The sequence below is a fragment of the Garra rufa genome, chromosome 5 (genome assembly GCF_049309525.1).
Source record: "Garra rufa chromosome 5, GarRuf1.0, whole genome shotgun sequence".
In the NCBI taxonomy this organism is placed as follows: Eukaryota; Metazoa; Chordata; class Actinopteri; order Cypriniformes; family Cyprinidae; genus Garra; species Garra rufa.
The window spans coordinates 31,598,659-31,620,341 of record NC_133365.1 but is presented as its reverse complement, the minus strand read 5'-3'; the positions used below and the strand labels follow the sequence as shown (position 1 = coordinate 31,620,341).

The following is a 21,683-nucleotide window of genomic DNA, read 5'->3' as shown; positions in this document are numbered from 1 at the left end:
AACAACTGCACATTAAACTAGGACTATAATTAATAAATCAAGCAATAGGCCAAAAGCATTATTTAATACAATAAATAAACTTACGAACCCCCCTCCTCAGGATGCCCTAGCCTCAACTGAGTTTTGCTGCTCCTTTTTGGATTATTTGCTTGAAAAGACCACCAATGTTTCCCTACTGATACAGAGCTCAGCCATCCACCAAATCTATCCAGTCAGTCTCTGTCTTGTTTTTCCCTGACGACCCCAGATTCTGTCTCTAAGCTAATCTTGAAATCTAACTCTTCATCATGTCACCTTGATCCTGCTCCTACTTCTCTCCTGAAACTTGTCACTCTGTCATCTCTACACCTATCTCTCACTTCATCAACGCATCTCTTACCTCCGCTTCATTTCCTCTGCCACTAAAAACTGCTGCCGTTACACCTGTGCTCAAGAAACCCAACCTTGACCCCTCAGTTTTATCTAATTATCGTCCCATTTCTAATTTACGTTTCATATCTAAATTACTAGAAAGTACTGTTGCTGCCCAACTCCAGTCTTTTCTAGTTGATAATAACCTTATTGACCCTTTTCAATCAGGTTTTCGCCCCCTCCATAGTACTGAAACTGCACTTGTAAAGGTAGTGAACGATCTACTGCTTTCTGGTGATTCTGGCTCCTTGTCTATATTACTGCTACTTGATCTCAGCTCTGCCTTTGATACTGTCTCCCATGATTTACTTATTTCCCGTCTCTCAGATCTGGGTATTTCTGGTACTGCTCTCTCTTGGTTTTCTTCATATCTCTCAGATAGACAATTCTACATCTCTGTTAAGGATTTTCGATCGCCCACTGTCCCCCTGAAGCGAGGTGTTCCCCAGGGATCTGTTCTAGGCCCACTATTATTTACAATTTACCTAATCCCTCTTGGTCTGATCTTACAACGTCATGGTCTAAACTATCACTTCTATGCAGACGACATTCAACTTTATTCTATCTGTACACCTACTCCATCCGCCCAAATTGATAAAATCTCTGCTTGTGTGAAGGACATTAAAGATTGGCTTGACTTAAATTCTCTGAAACTCAATATGGACAAAACAGAGGTTATTTTCATTGGACCCCCAGCACTTACCAGCAACATTTCTACCAGTTTCACCTGTGAGATTGCTGGCTCTCACATCAAAACATCTATTTATGTCAAAAATTTAGGTGTAATCTTCGACTCCAGACTCTCCTTTCAGTCTCACATTAAATCTGTCACTAAATCTTCATTCTTCCATTTACGTCGTATTGCCCAACTGCGTCCCTTCATCAGTACGAAAGATGCTGAAACTATCATCCATGCATTTGTCTCATCACGCACTGATTTCTGTAATGCCCTTTTCATTGGTCTGCCTGCCAGCTCCATCTCCAGATTACAATATATTCAAAACTCTGCGGCTAGAATACTCACTCATACCAAACGTTCTGCCCATATAACCCCAATCTTGTATGACCTCCATTGGCTCCCAGTTGCATACCGTATTAAATTCAAAATTCTCCTCCTTACTTTTAAATCCTTAAATGGCCTAGCTCCCTCTTATCTTTGCAATATGCTTGTCCCCTACATGCCTACTCGCTCACTACGTTCCTCCGATTCTGGCCCTCTTGCTGTACCTCGGTACCGCCTCTCTTCAATGGGGGGCAGATCATTTAGTGTTGTTGCACCCAAACTCTGGAACTATCTTCCACGCTCACTCTGTTCTGTTAATAATATCTCAGAATTTAAATCTTTACTCAAAACTCACCTGTTTTCTGAATGCTACACTTCTGATTTGATAAACTGACCACTTTGTTTGATCAACCTGTACTCTGCATATTTGTCTCTTAGGTCTTTTGTATTTCCTGTTTGTTATATTTGACTTCTTGTATGATTGTTAACCTAATGTTTCTCTACCTGATTACTGTTTCTTTCAATGTCTGTTCGTGCTATCTCTCCTTTGTTACACTCATTGTAAAGTGTCCTTGAGCTCTGGAAAGGCACTATATAAATAAAAGTTATTATTATTATTATTATTATAAGTTAGTCATTGCAGACTGCATTCTTTTAACTGTTTCACTGTGTACTAACATATCTTGTCTGTTAATTCCCAGGGATGCTGAGTCTCAGTGAGGAGATCCTACTATCCAAAGCAAAAAGGAACTAATAACTCATATTGTTGCGTCTGATTTCTGTTGTTTAAGTGTTACAGGAACTAAGAATTGAGAATTAAAAGTACATCAGATAACTTAGTTGGTACAAATACAGTTTTGTGTCTGGTGTGTTTTGTGGTGTGTCACTCAACAAAGAAATACACATTAAATTTAATTGTTGATTTTACATTTCATCTTGTGATCAGTACGTTTGTAACATTCATAGGGACTAGGTGTTTAGAATGTCTGGAATCAGAATCAGTAATCATATTTCTGTTTGATATACAAGAAGGTCAGAGAATATGGTCTTAGAATCTTCAAGAGGCCACCTGTCTCTTGTGACCAATGTTTTACAAAAAAAAAAAAAAAAGGTTTTGGTACTGGTGTTGTGACAGCCATAACTAGTGTGGCAGATTATGTTATATTACAGTATGCACATGCAGTGGCAACCTAAAAAAATCTGGAGTGTACAAGAAAATACATTACTGCAGTTTGCTCATGTCTGCACGTCAGATAAAGTTCACACCACTGTAATGGGACATCACACGGTTTAGGATCAACCACAGACAACAGCAAAGATACAGGTGCAACTAGCAGAATGGAAAGGAAATTTCATGCAACCACAATGGTCAACTGCCTGGCACCTGATTGGTCTAAAACTAGGGCTTTCTGCTGTAGTTGTCTTGACTTATTCAAAACAAGACATCTACATTATTCATTATTATTTTACATAATTACATAATTACATCAACTTTATTACTATTATTCTTTTCCAGACCAACTCACATTGCATTTAAGATATGCATTTTATCAATTTGTTAATAGTAATGCCACAGTAGTTTTATCCGTATGTAAAGCTCTTAAAATTTTGGGAGGAAGTGCATCAACAGAATCCTTAAAAGTGTAAAGCGAGCTCATGACACAAGCTCCTCCTTAGCAGTTCTTCACAGTTCACACACACAAAGATACACCAGAAGAGCAATCAGACATCAACACTTCATTTCAGGTCAAATATTTTATGCATTGGTTACCTTGGCATGATTTTAAATGTCTTTTTAATGATAATTAAATGTCATTTAATGTATTTTCTAAGCCTACATTTATACACATCACTGACTTTAATAATCTTTGACCAAGTGATCTTTCACATCAGTGATTGTTTTAGTTAAAGTTGTTGTTTTATTGCTATACTTTGGTACATTAAATTCCATTAAAAGGTTCTGATTTCTTTGGGCATTAGGATACAAAAATACTATTAATATAACCAATTATTTAATTTCAAAATCAGATAAAATATACAATCATGCAAAATATTTGTGAACAATATAAATTTGATCCTATAAAATTTATATATGTGACCCTGGACCACAAAACCAGTCATAAGGGTAATTTTTTTGTAGCTGTAATTCATATGTATATAAATTTATAGGCTTTCCGTTGATGTATGGTTTGTTAGGATAGGACAATATTTGGCTGAGATACAACTATGTGAAAATCTGGAATCTGAGGGTGCAGAAAAATCTAAATACTGAGAACATTGCCTTTAAAGTTGTCCAAATGAAGTTCTTAACAATGCATATACTATTCAAAAAATAGGTTTTGATATATTTATGGTATAGAGAATTTACAAAATATCTGATGTTTACTTGGAGTAAAAGAAACATTGATCATTTTGACCCATACAGTGTATTTTTTGACTACTGTTACGAATATACCTGTGCTACTTAAGACTAGTTTTGTGGTCCAGGGTCACATATTTCATATGAGAGGAAGAACTCCAGAGGCATTCTTGTCAAAAAATATTTTATAAATGTAAAAAATCTTAGACTATTAAATTATTATAATATAGGTATATATAGGCTGTATCCGAAATCGCCCCCTATACCCTCAAATAGGGCACTATTTGAGGGGACAGCCATTTTAAGTGGTATTCGAAACCATAGTGGACGTTATCGAGTGCACTCATTCAATCCCACAATGCACCGCAAAAACGAGTGTACAACCGATGTACGCTCAACAGCTACAGATAACCCATAATGCACTGTGAGAGTTGCGCGCCGACTGAATTCCCGCGTCTCTCCAGACGATGGCGCCCGCAGCTGAATCATCCATCTGTTCATTTTACAACACGCTCGTCCACTGCGTAATGCAGCGTACAACACAGGTACAAATTTGTTGTAAATTGATTATTAAATTGTTTAACCAAGGTTTATACATAAACTCCTTGACATAGTTCAAGATAAATCCTTTAATCTTACTACTCGAACTGTCCGTTTTAAATGGTTATTAAACAGTAAGCAATACTATGCAAAAGCGGCAGTCCGTCCGGTGCACTTAGTGTCCGAATTCACTCACTCGTTTTCATTCACTCCTTCAAGTGAACTGTACTAGTGGACTAATGTAGGGAATAGTGAATAGGGTATAGATGGCGATTTCGGATACAGCCATAGAGTGACAAAAATTTAAACTGTGCAGGTCTTACCTTTTATTACAGTGTAAGCTAACAAAAGCCTCTGCAATATGTTTGCTTGAGTAACCCAGTAAGTATCACAGTTTTATGTCACTCTAGACAAGAGGCATTGAGTTTGGCCTTGGTGCAGAGACCACCAAGTATCAAAGATGCTACTATGTTCGTACTGAAGACTTGTTGTGTTCGTTTTTTGAGGTACAAAATGTGTAATGCACAATACTTTGTATTAATGTAATCTCTTTGCAATCTGCTTTTAGTTTTTAATTAATTTAATTTTAGTTGTTTAACTTAAATGCCAGCATTTTTGCAAAATGCTAATATGTTGCTTTATGCATGTAAAAAGTGAAATCTCCAGTGAGTGATGCTATAAGTGCATTCAATTGTCTTCTAAAAGATGAACATGAATGTGGCAAGATTTGGTCCCACTTTACATTAGGTGGCCTTAACAACTATGTACTTACATTTAAATTAATAATTTGGTACAGTGTACTTATTGTGTACAAACATGTTTTTACATTGTATTTATATATTTTTAAAAACCTATATGTAATTACATTTGTAATTAATTTCTGTAATTACCACTGTTGATCCAAGACGAAAACCGCTGCTGAGCAAAAAGAACATAAAGGGTCGTTGCCGTTTTGCCAGAACACATCTTGATGATCCCCAAGACTTTTGGGAAAATACTCTGTGGACTGACGAGACTTGAACTTGAACTTTTTGATAGGTGTGTGTCCCATTACATCTGGCGTAAAAGTAACACAGCATTTCAGAAAAAGAACATCATACCAACAGTAAAATTTGGTGGTGGTAGTGTGATGGTCTGGGGCTGTTTTGCTGCTTCTGGACCTGGAAGACTTGCTGTGATAAATGGAACCATGAATTCTGTTGTCTAAAAATCCTGAAGGACAATGGCGGCCATCTGTTCGTGGCCTCAAGCTGAAGCGAACTTGGGTTCTGCAGCAGGACAATGATCCAAAACACACCAGCAAATCCACCTCTGAATGGCTTTGGAGTGGCCTAATCAAAGTCCTGACCTGAATCCTATTGAGATGCTGTGGCATGACCTTAAAAAGGTGGTTCATGCTCGAAAACCCTCCAATGTGGCTGAATTACAACAATTCTGCCAAGATGAATGGGAAAAAATTCCTGCACAGCGCTGTAACAGACTCAATGCACGTAATCACAAATGCTTGATTGCAGTTGTTGCTGCTAAGGGTGGCCCAACCAATTGTTAAGTTTAGGGGGCAAACACTTTTTCACACAGGACCAGGTGGGTTTGGATTTTGTTTTCCCCATAATATATATTTTTTTAATTATGTTTAATTATGTTATCTTTGATTAATAGTTAAATTTGTTTGATGATCTGAAACATTAAAGTGTGACAAACATGCAAGGATATAGGAACTATTAGTCAATTATTGGGTGGTTCTCAATCAGAAGGCTGATTGAAGGAAATTATATCAGAAGGAATCATTTTAATAGCATTTTGTGTTGTGACCACTGGGGCAGAAATATTTATGTCGTGGCCAAACGTACTTACTAGACGGTCTCATCCTAGGGTTTAATGTTGAGCAGGACTGCTTTGAAGCTTCAGAAGGACTAGACTAGTAAGGATGTGTCTTCACTAGGATGCAGCCTTCCATTTGAGAAGCACCCATTGTAAACTATAGCCTTTTTACTATTGTTAAAGTGTGTGACTGTAGGCTTTTCTCTTTGATATTTATCACAGTATAGACTATAAACTATAAAATAGTCTTTATGGTGTGTGGATCTTGTTAGTCTCTTGTGTACTAATATATCTTATCTGTTTCCAGGGATACTGAGTCACAGTGAGCAGATCCTACTGTCCAAAGATTGTGAGGAATTAATATATTATATTGTTACCTCTGATGACTCCTCTGACTTTTTTTGTTACAGTAATTGAACAGGAAAACATGTTTCTGTAACAGAGCAAGAATGTTTGTGAATATATTATAACTACTGGAAAAACTGACCTGCTGGATTTAATTTTAACCCTGAGCAAACACATGAACAAGTTGACCAAAGTCTTTGGGATTCCTAAAAAATGACAAGCACTTGAGTTGATTAGGGTAAACTATGCAGTATCTTAGACCATAGGGGCCTGAGTTGAGAACTACTAGGGTGATATCAGGTAAATTGGGACACTTTTTGGTTAATCGCTTGGGACACTAACAAAAAACCCATGACATTTAACTGTGTTCTTATGATTAGTAAGGATGGTTTTTATTTTTGTGTTGAATTGATGTAATGAAATATAATTGTTCATGCCCTACAGGTTTTAAAACTTTAGCTGCCCCACATTTTTTGAGATAGCAGTGTTCAGGTAAAATGGGTTGGCTGATCAGCAAAAATTAGTCATTTCTTATGAAACACATTATATTGAATTGCATCATGTAAAAGTGTAACACTGCATTTAAATTACAGTAGAATATCAATTTCAATCAGTTTCATCAATAAAATATACATTTAATGAAAAAATGTAACAATTGCAATAAGTGAGTTATGGCAACAGTTTAAAAGCCAATTTCATCAATAAAACATACATTTCATGAAAAGTAAGTAACAATAAAAAAAAGTGTAACAATAACCTGAACAACTATAGTGTGTGTGTGTGTGTGTGTGTGTGTGTGTGTGTGTGTGTGTGTGTGTAATAAATTGGCTACATTAGGCTACTTTACTTAAACACCCATCACTTCTATATCAAATTTTTTTACCCTTTCTTTTTTCAGTGAGTGTGAGCCCATGTGTGCACAACTATACACACACAGTACACATACACATGCCTCACTAACATACACATACAAACATAGTTGACCACACATAAACATACATCACATATAAAACAGATTTAGAAGGTAAAATGTGAAAAAGGTATGTCACAAATGCAAGAATACAATATATTATTAATATAAATCATTTTAATAAGAGGAACCACCAGAATTTCTGCTTAAACTCAACTCAGAGGGTGGCCCATTTTAACGGAATTTAATGGCTCATTTAATCTTAACACATTCAGGTAAATTAAGCCAGTAACTAAAAATGCTTTTTTTATATATATAAAAAAGCAAAATCATTTTATCTCACAGAGACCATCAAGACATGTGTTATGAATCATTATTTCTAAATGTGCATTTGTTTTATTGATTTATCAACCTTATTATTGAGAAGTAAGATTGGATATGTCAGGCCATTCACCTTGTTTTTTTCTGGTGCGGTCTCAAAATAGGCCATTGCCTCCTTACCCTTAGCAACCTCAGACCAACAAAATGATTTGCTAAATGTCAAGTACTGTTAAGGCAATAGTTTAAAATTCTTTGCAGTCATTGGCTGTTAACTTTTAAAGAGATAAGACACTCAAACCTAAAATGACCGATTTTACAAGATGGCCCAATTTGCTTGATATCATCCTATATGTACTGTATGTCAACTACATGTTGACATCATGGTAGCACTTTATTTTACAGTCCTGTTGTCATGATCTGGGCTGTGGGGCTTCCCTCAGCCACCTGAGGTCGCTGTTTTCCCTTCCCTGCACTGCACTTCCCTGATTGTAACACCTGTCTTGTCATTAGCACTCATCAAAGCTCTCACCTGTTCACAATTATCTGGTCTATAAGAACTCTCATTTCCCACTACTCATTCTGGCTGCATTGTCTTCTGTGTGGTTTGTGTTCATTGTATCCCGTAATTTATATTCTTGCCTTGATCGTGTTTTGTTTTGCCGTGTTGGCCTTTTGGTTTTGTTTATTTTGTGTTTATTAAATATATCTTACCTTCCCTACACTTGGACCCAGATCTCCTCTATCTCACCGTGACACCTGTTCCACATGTACATACATGTTATAGTAATTACAAAAGCTGGGTAATAACTAGTTAGGTACTAGCTCTGAACTTACCCCTAAACATAACCCTAACCCATGTAATTACCTTATACTTTCTTAGGTACGTACATTATTACGGGTAAGTGCACATAGGCCTGCTGTGAAATAAAATGCAACTAAAATGCAACAATTTTTAAAGCAAAACATGTTTTTCCTCAATCCTATAATGTTTTAATATTTGTGAAAACATTTAATAAAATTTGCTCACAAGTATAGCAAAACATCTATACAGAAAAACTAACACAATGTCGTATTTTTAATCTATTACTGTATAGTCCAATGTTAAGAAATAAACTATATGACATAAACTGATATTCTGTGTTAATAACCAGATCATTTATATTTATATCAGCAGGGACTAACTGCCCATGCTAACCAGCCAAATGAGCAAATAAAATCAAAAACCTATTCTGAGAATCATGATTTGGTATTTGAATGTTTTACAATAACCTTACAAAGTCACAGTAACATATGTATGTTTGTGAAATAATATGCATAACATGCTCCTGTTCATATATGATGTAAATGATGAAGATTCTAAATTAATAATTCATGTTTTTAAGAACATAACAGTTGCTGTTTGATAGTGGTATTTTAGATTCTTTAAATGTTTAGATTCTACAAGTTTTTAAACTTGTACAATAGACGTAAGAAAAGGAACTGATGAAGACATTGTAGGAAAAAAGTACATGAGTAATCATGTACTATTATTTAAATTAATACTTACTTCACTAGTGAAAACAGGAACTAATCATGAACTAATCAGGAGCTAACCTTAACTACAACTGAAGTCATTTAAATTAAGTCAGTAAACAAGTTAAAAACATTTGTGTTACCTAAAACGTGCCATCTGGGGGCAGCACCTTAAAGACTGAACTGTATTGTGTCACTCTCACACACACACACACACACACACACACACACACACACACACACACACACACACACACACACACACACACACACACACACACACACACACACACACACACACACACACACACACACATATGTTGGGTTTACATGTTTTATGGGGACATTCCATAGGCGTAATGGTTTTTATACTGTACAAACCATACTTTCTATGGCCCTACACCTACCCTACACCTAAACCTAGCCCTCACAGGAGATTGTGCACACTTTTACTTCATCAAAAAAACTCATTGTGCATGATTTATAAGCCTGTTTCCTCATGGGGACCTGAGAAATGACATTTGGTCCCTACAACGTGATGAATACCAGGTACACACACACACACACACACACACACACACACACACACACACACACACACACACACACACACACACACACACACACACACACACACCTCCGTCATTGTTAAGTGCTTGTGTCCAGTTCATTAATTATCTGCATCACCTCTCAATACTGATTATTAATAATAATCAGAGTTTATAGTAATTTTTTTGTAAACATTTGTAATATCTAATTAGGTAAAATGAGGTCACAGTCGCAAAATGACTGAATTTGCTATGGCTTTTCAAAGAGATTACATTAATATTTGCAGCATTTTTTTGTGTTGTTTTGCAGTGAAAACCCACCAATAAGCATGAAGTATTTAGTAACTAATCAGTATTAGTGATAGTAAAAGTAGTTGCCTCTAAATATTTTTGTACATAATTAATGAAATCAAGTATGGTCCTGTGCATAGACATATACTGTATGTTGATACACATTCTCAATTATTTATAGAGAATGCATCAACAATGATCATACGTTATTTTTACTATATACATATATATATATTTTTTTACTATATGTAAAGCCCTTTGTATTTTAAAGAAGGAAGCTGACCATTAACAGAAACTTTGTAGCCCCACCTTCTTCACAGAGTCCACACACACAAAGATCGAAAGAGCTACCAGACCTCAACAAATATCATTCCAGGTAAAAGAAATATATACACACATCTTTTTCACATCAGTAATTACTTTAGTGTTGCTTTTTGTAAGTTTTGCTTTGTACTTAAAATTCCATTAGACAATCATACATATATGAATCTGAATGGCATTGTTTTCAGACAAAACTTCTCCAAGAATGGAAACCAGCAAGGTCATCTCTACTGACAAAGCTACAGTTATCATTCAAGAAAATCCACAGGCGGCAAAAGACAGCATTATTTTTATTGATGGACAGGAGGTTGGAGGAAGAAAGCACAATACTCTTACAGAATTTTTCAAAGCACAACCAACAGCTCTGGGGGTAATGCATTTAATTATGCATTATAATGATATATGTTTTGGGAATTTTCCTGCTATTTAATTTCTTCTAGATCATTTAAAATGAAATAAATATCTTGTCATAATAGCCCTAGTGAAGAGATATGTGTTTGATTTAATTTAGTACATTAAATTTAATAAGTGCATAAATGTTATGCCATCATGAATAAAACATCTAACCTGTACCTGCCATTTAGACTGTCCAAATAGCAACTGGAGTGATGGTCTTATTAATTGGAATTGTACTCACCATCATCATCAATTATACCAGTATTGTAACCTATAGTGGAATCACCTATTGGGGATCTTTCATTGTAAGTTACTTTTGCTTTGTTTTCCTATAAATTAATTTTTTATTTCCAGCAGGAACTTCAACATGTCCTGTGTTTTTTCCTCAGCACATTAGTGCTGGATCTCTGTCTGTTGCTGCACAGAAAAAATTCAGTTTGTGTTTGGTAAGTACTGTTCATCAAACCAGTTTCAGCACATTTTAACTTATCTTTTGTGATATTTTTCTGGTGCATTTCCTCTTTTTTTTTTTTTTTTTGTTATGACTGTGCACTTCAAATCATCTCAGTCTATAAAGAATAGAGAAAGCGATATCTTTGTTGTATTATCGTTTCATCTGTTAAGGGTGATTTCTGATTATAATATTAAAATATAACGTTATGGAATTTTGCCCTCAGCCAAAACTATTTCCTCTGGAACAAATAATAGATTAATGAGACCATTAAATTTACCAAAAACAAATGATATCTCATTTAGAGACATCAGAGTCAGCGGCAACTGGCTGAGGTGAGGCTCACATCTCCGAAAACGTCAAAGCAAATTCCCAAATAGACGTTATCTTTTATTAACAAACCACATATTTGAAGAAATAAAAAAGTCATAAAACTACAGAATTATTTTAAAAATTATAGTGGATTTGGCAACCTCCAGAGCAAACTCTGAGAAAAACTGTAAACATAGCAATACAGACGGTAAAACAATTGGAGTTCTGTTATCACAAATATTACACTCATAATAGCCAATCAGGAGGACCAGAAAGAACTGTTGTATAAACACATGTAATGGTGGCTGAACATTGTCCCATTTATGCAGTCTTTGGGGGTCCAGTAAGCAAATAGGCAAAGCGATGTTACAGACATGATTTTTATAGTTTTCTTAGATTTTTTTTATTTGATTAAAATTAATTATGAGATTCTACAAGTTCTTTCAATATGTTCTTTGAGTAACTTTTCTAAAACTTGTACATTCTGTTGCTGTAGGTGAAAGCCTCTCTTGTGATGAATGTGGTCAGTGCCGTAACTGCAGGGATAGCCATTATACTGATGGGCATACAGATAAAAGTGATAATGTATTCTTCAGAGGTGGGTAGTAACAAGCTACATTTATTCTGTTACATTTACTTCAGTACATTTTGGGGAAAAGTGTAGATTAAAAGGTGGGTGCTTTAACTCAAGCACATTTCTAATAATAAAAAAACTGTTCTTTTACTTTGTTTCACTGGGTGAAGTTCCTCTCGTTACTTAATTGTAATGCAATGTTAAGAAATGCATAGTTTACTCCAAGCACGCTTTTTTTTTTTTTTTTTTTTTGGGGGGGTGGGGGTGGGGGGGGTGAGCGTTAATAAATTATTAATAAAATTCCTGACTTTTTGCTTAATCCTGTTTGTTGCTGCCAAAATCAGCTCAAAATGATACCTGATTCAATATAATTTTTGGATTCTCGCTCAGTTTTTTGTGGAACTACTTTAATATATGGCCATGTTGAATGTTTTGCAGAGTTATAATTTGCGGACTCTTGGAATATTGCTGTTGTTCACCATTCCTCAGTTCATCATCTCCATCTTTATCTCAGCATTTGCCTGCAAAGCCACCACCAGGATCTATTCTACAGTAGTCAATGTAGCATTAAACTAGGTAAATGATTAATGGTGGTGATGTAATCATTAGATATTTTAATTTTGATAGACATTTCTGTTGAAGTCAATGTTTTTAGAGAATGATGTCACACCACTAAACAAGCTACAGCCAAAGTTAAAGCTAGTAGATTGTAAAAGAAATATAAAATTATATAAATATAATCTTAAAGCACATAATATTGTATGAAATAGGAGCTCAAAAAGTCTGCCGGTGTTATTTTAGTATCATTGAGATTCTATTATTTTATAATATTTTATAGTTTTAGTAATTTTGTTGTGTTTTTGCCATTGTTTCTCATAATTCTACTTAAAGGATTAGTTCACTTTCAGAACAAAAATTTACAGATAATGTACTCACCCCCTTGTCATTCAAGATTTGTATGGTGCAACCAACTTCCAAAATGTTTAACCACAGCTTTATAGGTCTCTAAACGATCCAAGTCGAGGAAAAAGGATCTTACCGATCGGTTATTTTCTAAACAAATTGACAATTTATATACAGTCAAGCCTGAAATTATTCACACCCCTGGCAAATTCTGACTTAAAGTTACTTTTATTCAACCAACAAGTTGACCGGAAATGACACAGGCTTCTCCCAAAAGATAATAAGACAATGTACAAGAGGCATTTCTCAGCTATTGTTTACATTTGAACAAAAACAGGCATGTCCAAAATTATTCATACCCTTTACAAACTGTCACAGTCTATGGGAAAATCCAAAGTTCTATACCATTCCAAATAGTCCAAGCTGTTCTAAAGCATCCTAATTACTTTGATTCATTGGGAACAGCTGTTTTAATCAACTCAACAGGTGGAAAACAGAAGCTCTCTGCTGTTGGTTTGTAGACAGTCATAAATGAAAAAGGAGCAATACATCAAAATTCTTAACAACAACATCAGGCAGTCTGCAGAGAAACTCAACACGACAACAACCCAAAACACACAGCAAATGTGGTGAAGAAATGGTTAGCAGACAAAAACAATCACATTTTGCAGTGGCCCAGCCAGAGTCCTGACTTAAATCCAATTGAGAATCTGTGGAGGGAGCTAAAGATCAGGGTGATGGCAAGGAGACCCTTCAACCTGAAAGAGTTGGATCTCATCGCTAAAGATAAATAGACAAAAATACCAGTGGAGACATGCAAAAAAAGCTGGTCAGCAATTATAGGAAGCGTTTGATTGCTGTAATAGCCAATAAAGGCTTTTCCATTGATTATCGAGAAGGGTATGAATAATTTTGGACATGCCACTTTTTATTCAAATGTAAATAAAAGATGAGTAATATTTTTTTCCACAATGATGCCTCTTGTACATCATTTTATTATCTTCTGGGAGACGTCTGTGTCATTTCTAATCAAAAAAACTTGCTGGTTGAATAAAAGTAACTTTAAGTCAGAATTTGCCAGGGGTATAAATAATTTTGGGCTTGACTGTACTTCTGAATTTGGGAAAAAAAAACGAGATGGGAGTTTTTCAACATACCCTCACTGTATTGACCCGGATCACACTACTCATGCGCATCACTGAGACGAGACAAGACGAGCATTTGAGGTTAAAAAGTATAGAAATTGTCAATTTGTTAAAATAAATAACCAATCGTTTTACTAGATAAGACACTTCTTCCTCGTCTGGGATTGTTTAGAGCCCTTTGAAGTTGCGTTTAAACTGCATTTTGCAAGTTCAATCTTGGGGGCACCATACATATCTATTATATGGAGAGAAATCCTGAAAAGTTTTCCTCAAAAAACATAATTTCTTTACGACAGAAGAAAGAAAGACCTGAGCATCTTGGATGACAAGGGTTTGAGTACATTATCTGTAAATTTTTGTTCTGGAAGTGAACTAATCCTGTATGTAGGTTGCAGTGGGCTTCTCTCTTTATCATTTATACATACTATAAAAATATGATGTTTCAGGGGTGTGGTTCTTGCTAGCAGAATTAAAAGTGATGATTTTAACTCAGTCTCTTTTGTAACTAACATGTCTGTTATACTATTTTATAATTGCGATTGCACTGTTAGCAGGGGTGTTTTATATTGCATTCATTGTTTAGCCTTTTGTGATTCAGTGGAATCGAAAGAAGCAAGGTCATTTCAATTGACAAAGCTACAGTTGTTATTCAAATAAATCCACAGATAAGGATACTGTTAGGATACTGATTATTTAGAGGATGGACTGCACAACCACATGTTCACAACAACAGACCAAACATGAAGCATCTTGATCTCAACAATAAACTGAAATCGAAGCAAACTAGTGGATCCTGTCATCATGCCCCAAACACACAACACACCACATGGATAATAACACGTACAGCCACTTGAAGTCACACACTCACACAGAAAGAAGACAATACACCACATGTGATTTAATAAAATCTTTATTTTTTTCTTTCACAAAAATTGTTGCTCTAATGTATTTAATACATTAGTTTTTAATCACCATTCATTTTGGGACCAGTAAAAAAATAAATAAATACAAATAAATAAATAAATATAAAAGTGGGGTTTAACCAACACTTTATCCACTGATGCATATGCACAATTAGAATAAAAGGCAACCACAGTACTTTCCATGGTAAACTCTCTTTTACCACAGTGGTATCTGCTTCCTTAGAATACTGAGAAAAATGAGAACAAGTTTTTTTTTTTTTTTCGTATAGTGTTATAGGAATTGAACAGAATAAAATGTAACATTCTTGCTCTAGCCACAGAACAAGAATATTTGTGTATATTTTATAACTATTGGAAAAATTGACCTCATAATATAGCTTGGTGAATGGGACCTGAAGAACAGAAAATGTGCGTCTTGTCTCTGATTGTGGCTGTTTTTAGGTTTTGTATGCCGAATTTTGTATTTTGAATTTTGAATTTTTTCTTGGATGAAAATAAGACTTTGAGGAATAAACCTAGTCTTTACAATGGCACACACTGTGTATAAAAGCCCTACATGTACTTTCCATAACTCACAGCCAACTCACAACTGTTTTATTTTTGAATGCATTTATAGTTGATAAATTACATTATGTAAGGAATAATTGACGACGATTATTCGAAAATAATGTACACCAAAAAACTATTGCACCAAAAATGTCCGAAAAACTTCAAAACAACAGCAAAAACTAATACTAATGTAAGTAAAACTGCTCATGCTTACTGAATTCAAGTAAAAAGTCTAATTATGAATTACAAGCAAAAGGATAAAAAAATATATATGTGACCCTGGACCACAAAACCAGTCTTAATAGCACAGGTATATTTGTAGCAATAGCCAAAAATACATTGAATGGGTCACAATTATTGTTTTTTATATTAGGATTTTAAGTAAAGATCATGTTCCATGAAGATATTTTGTAAATTTCTTACCGGAAATAAATCAAAACTTAATTTTTGATTAGTAATATGCATCGCTAAGAACTTTATTTGGACAACTTTAAAGGCAATTTCGATTTTTTTTTTTTGTGCACCCTCAAATTCCAAATATATTTAAGTTCTATATAGTAAAGGCTATTACAGAAATAGTCTACGACAGACATTTAATGAAGTAATGTAAATATAAAACACTGCAGTCTTGACTGTATACATTAAATATAAACTACATGATGCCATTGAAGAACCTTATTTGTCTAAATGGTTCTATAAAGAACCTATAACATCTGAAGAATCTTTCTGTTTCACAAAACTTTTTCTTTTGTTGTTTGATTAACATTTATGACGCTGTCGCTTTTTTGACACATCCATATTTCTCCCAACTGTTCAGGTTCACTTAAGACAAAACTGACTGCATTTACATAAGTAGTCTCCAAGATGGGCATTTTCACATTACTTTTCGCGTAAGTGTGTAGCAATAACATGCGAAAGACAACTTAATTCAGCATTCGCATGCTGACTGAGAGGCGTTGTCTGTGAGCGAGCTTTGTGTGTGAGTGCACAGAAACTTTCAAGTAATGGACAAGACTTAAAAACACATGTGTATACTGAATGTCACTTTCATGATAATGGATGAAGTCAGTGACATTTCCATCAATTGCCTGGACTCGGTTGGAAATATTTTGAAGTCCAAAAGGCTTGAGTCTGAGTCAAGTCCGAGTAAAAATTAATCAAGAGTCATAACTGTAAAAAATGTACTCAAGACAGGACTACGAGTCCGAGTACCCCAACTCTTCTTTTCAGATTCAGACTACTCTGCATTTTTTATGTAACTGAAGTGGAATTGTATGTTTAATCTTAGTCTTGGGATCAGTACATTTTTTAACAAATTGTGGACCAAGCATATTTGAAATGTTTGGAGTCAGAAAGTTGACATTACTGTCAGTTAAAACCAGGTTTCAATTTAATGAACAAGAAACTTTGCCTGACAAGAACACACTTCAGTGGTAAGCCTTTGTGGTCATTCATCCTCTCGCCTTTGGTCTCAGTCTAGTTAGACTAGAATAGAGCAAAGGTACAACTATAAGAATGGAATGGAAATATCAAGCAACCACAAAGCCACAGGCACAACTGTCTGTTAATTTTTTGGTGTAAAACTAGGATGTAGACTGGACTTTATTGTTACATTAAATTATTAGATCTATCTTATTATTATTCTTTTCCAGAACAACTCACGTTGCATTAAAGGTAAACATGATTGCATTATTGCAAATTCTATAGTTTACAGAACTTGACTTGACAAAAAGTGCCCAACTACAAAATTATTGTACGTGTTTTGAACACAGATGTGTCTGATTGTGCTTGAAATTACAGATATTTTCAACCTTAATCAATGTCGGCAGTTTATGGTGCCTTGTAGTTCTTTAAATTTTCATAAAGTATAATGTGAGCTCATGTGAAACAAGCTCCTCCTTAGTGGTTCTTCACAGTCCACACACACAAAGATACACCAGAAGAACGATCAGACATCCACATCAACCCAATTCATTTCACTTCAGGTAAAATATTTCACCCATCACTTAACATCTATTGATACACATCAGTTAAAAATAACCATTATTTATTGACTTTGATCACCTTTGACTGAAGGATCTTTTACACCAGTGATGCACATTTTTTGTAATGCTTTGGCACATTAAATTCCATAAAAGTGTTTTGAGATTTGTTTGGATATCAGGGAACAAAAACAAAATGAATTATTTTGAACAATTAATAATACAATCATGCAAAATACCCTAATCAAAATACAGTACACATTTACATACATTACAACATTTATCAAAAGATTATGATATGAGTATACAGTAGAGTGACAAAATGTATAGCTGCTTTGAAGCAGAGATTCTGTATTAATAAGTGCATTGAATCATATTATTATTTGATGTTATTAAATTATATTTGCTGCTTAATTACAGGTGAAAACGAACTTAGAATGGAAACCAGTGAGGTCATCTCAGCAGACAAATCTACAGTTGTCATTCAGATAAATTCACCGGAGGCGAAAGACAGCGTTATTTATGATGATATACAGGAGGCCAGAGGAGCATATCCCAAAACAAGGCTTCAAAGGTTTTTCAAAGCCCAACCAAAGGCACTGGGGGTAATGCAATTAATGATTCATTATAATGAATGTACAGTTATGTGAACATAAATCCCATATCAGGATATAATAAAGTTTTGAGAATATTCTTAGCATTTAATAAGATCAGTTAAAATGACAGTAGTCTCTTGTTCCCTAATGCAGAGATACAGTTCTGATTCCCTTTAGCGCATTAAACATCAATATATCTTCTATGTTTGTGTCTCCAAATATAAATCTGACTTATATCTGCTCTCTAGACTGTACAGATAATGATTGGATTGATGGTCTTCTTACTTGGTATTGTACTCACCGCAAATGCCTATGGATTTTTTAGTATTTCTGTCATTAGTGGCATCACCTATTGGGGATCTTTCATTGTAAGTTTCATTTATTAGTTTTGCTTTATTTCCCTTTCAATTGTAATTTTCAGAATTAACTTTAACATGTCCTGTGTTTCTTTTTTAGTTCATCAGTGCTGGATCTCTATCTGTTGCTGCGCGGAATAATCTTCATCAGTGTGTGGTATGTACATATAATGTACTCAAATCTGTGGGTGAGAACTCTTCTTATGTCACATTGTTACTGATCTGTAAATCATTATTTACATTACTCAGGTAATTGTTACGCAATTCAAATTGCCACAAGCTGTCAACAGTTGCAGCAACAGTCCAGACACAAATTTGTCATCTGTTAGCAGTGAACCATATATTTTGGAAATAATAATAATAATAATAATAATAATAATACATCAGTGGTCTGAAACTATTCTGTTACTGCAAGAGAGAGACCTGTTAGTTTTGCCAATAAGTAACAAACTGTCCAGCTGTTGCTTCTTCTAAGAGCTTTTTAGCACAATGAGATATTCATTCTTTTACAGATCAAAATATCTGACTCATTATTACTTTACAGAGTTTAGGATGTTTTACAAGTGTGTGCCATTACAATTCCTGTCACTTAAAAGCTTTTCTCCCTGTAGGTGAAAGCCTCTCTTGGAATGAATGTGATCAGTGCCGTAACTGCAGGGATCTCCTTTATTCTGATGGCTGTAGACATAGTAATCAACTCACTGATCTATCCGAGATACTACTATAGCTCCCCTAGCTCCTATAGCTCCTATAGCTCCTATAGCTATATAAATTCTCAGGTACTAAATGTACATTATTTTGTTTTAATGTGTATTAATAGTTTTAGCTATTAACTGTGCTTTTATTTACTTAAAAGTTCACCCAAAAATTAAGAATATTATCATTTAAGTCTAGACAATAATCAATAATACAAACCTCAGATTGTTCCTCACATAATGCTACTGGATGATCTGCAAATATTTGAAATATAGTGCACAAGTCGTATAAACAGTTTATTAAAGCTTTTTGTCTGCTTTGAAGAGCTCTCAATAAATTGTAATTGTATTAAAGGGGTCATGAACTGAGAAACCAAAATTCTCTTGATCTTTTGGTATACAGTATAAGAGGTCATTGTAGTATAAAAAAAAACATCCTGTAAGTTTCAGAACTCCAAATGTTGTCATTAGTCTATATTAAAGCCAGTCTGCCAAAACGACAGCTTTTGGAATGTTCTACTCTAAGTTGTAATAGCGTGGATAAGCACCGTCCCGCAGAAGAAGATCAACGCCTGCTTCTAGATCACTGCCTGTTTAGCCCCACCCACCAATTCACGCATGTAGTGTTTACGAGAGGTGCATGTGCAGAAACCAAATGCTAAATATGGCTCAGAAGACAACAGGATACTGTGCTTTGCCAAGTTGTAGAAAAACAGTCTGCGTTGCCTTTCTTCTGTTCCCAACATTAGAAAAGAGTAAATGAGCTTTTATATTTTATTATTTTTTATATATGTATTTTTTTAAATGAAGATTCAGACCGTGTCAGTAAGAATTCTGTCCTTTGTTTACTTTTCATTTTCGCATTCGTTTACAATTCGCCGCAGGATTTTCAGACTGAAAAGTTGAAACTTAAAAACGATGCTATAAACTATATTGGATCCGACAGTAATGTCAAAACACAAGTGTGAGTAACAGTTTTTGTCACGTGGTCACTTTGGCTTTGTCTCTTCTTAGACATAGTTTGATATGTTTTGAGTTATTTATGTGTTTTTGACCTAAATCACAGCAGCGTCCATCTATGAGAAATGTACGCTGTCAAATATACACCACTCTTAGCCAATCATAGCGGTGGGTGTTTATTTCAGAGTTTACAATCCGCCACGCCTGTTCAAACAGAAAGTTCAAATGAGGGGGTTAAAAACAGGACAGAAAGTAGATTATTACTTGTAAATGATGATGTTTTTTGATGTAAAAATCTTGATAACATTATAAGGGTACAAAAGACAAAAGCAGTTCATGACCTCTTTAAAGCAGCCTTTAAAATATAAAATGATAAGAGTAAATGATGACAAAATGCTGAATGAACATCCTGATTTTTGCAATACACCTTTAACCTTTATAATCAGAATGAACTCAATATAATTACTGGGATGTTATTTGTGGAACTGCTTTCATATGTTGAATGTGTGTTTACAGGGGTTTGGTTTAGGGATCATTGGAGTATTGCTGGTGTTCTGCATCCTTCAGTTAATCATCTCCATCTTTGTCTCAGTATTTGCCTGCAAAGCCACAGGCAGCACAGACCCTAGAATGGTCAATGTGGCACTAAACCGGGTAAATGATTTAGCGATGTAATTGCTATAAACAGATTGTCAGTTTTATTCTAACAACAAATTTTGTGTGTGGATCTTTTTAGTCTCTTATATCTATATATTTTATTACTTTCCAGGGTTACTGAGTCACTGTGAGGATAATCCTGTGGATCGTGTGGGGCTCCAATGGATGCAGGGAATTAATTTCTCATAGTATTGCTTCTGATGACTCAAGCATTTTTTTAATTAGATTTTTAATGTATCTGTAAGAAGAGAATGAGAATACATGTACCTAATTTATAATCTTTGGAAATTTGACATCCAAACCCTGATCAAACACACATGAACAAGCTTAGTCTATCAATCAAGCTAGTCTTCAAGATTTCTACTGTAAATGACAGACAGGTGAGTTGATCAGGGCTGCAGATAAACTCTGCAGGACCAAATAGACCTTTAGGTGTGCTGTCGACCACATGTTGACATTATTTTTAAAGCAAAACATGGTTTGACTCAAATATGAATCTTTTAAACAAAGGTGACCACTTCTAATATCCTCAGTCCGACAATGTTTGTTTGCCATAATTTCTGTGATGTAGCTACGTCACCATTTATTACAATTTGCATAATCCCCACCTGCTGGCTACCGCTGGCCCTCTAACAAAGGTAGCTATAATGGTGCATTCCATTTGGGCTTGGGTCAGAAATTTTGTGTTCCAAATAGGAACTTTTCACTGGAATGCCACCTCAAGTCAGAGTTCTGAATCAGAATCAGAAGGAGCCACAACAACTCTGACTTCAAAATCCAATATGGCTGTGGATAAATTCAT

The 21,683-nt window shown here is 34.9% G+C and overlaps 1 protein-coding gene across 1 annotated transcript; it reads left to right on the top strand.

Moving 5' to 3' along the window:
• Positions 1-10,587: 10,587 nt before the first annotated feature.
• LOC141334825 (uncharacterized) lies at positions 10,588-21,002 on the top strand. The gene is made up of 8 exons (XM_073840051.1): positions 10,588-10,752; positions 10,967-11,083; positions 11,168-11,224; positions 12,038-12,139; positions 18,670-18,726; positions 19,181-19,348; positions 20,741-20,878; positions 20,994-21,002. Exons 1-8 carry the CDS (start codon positions 10,588-10,590, stop codon positions 21,000-21,002), a joined length of 813 nt encoding a protein of 270 aa, XP_073696152.1.
• The last annotated feature ends 681 nt before the right edge of the window (positions 21,003-21,683 follow it).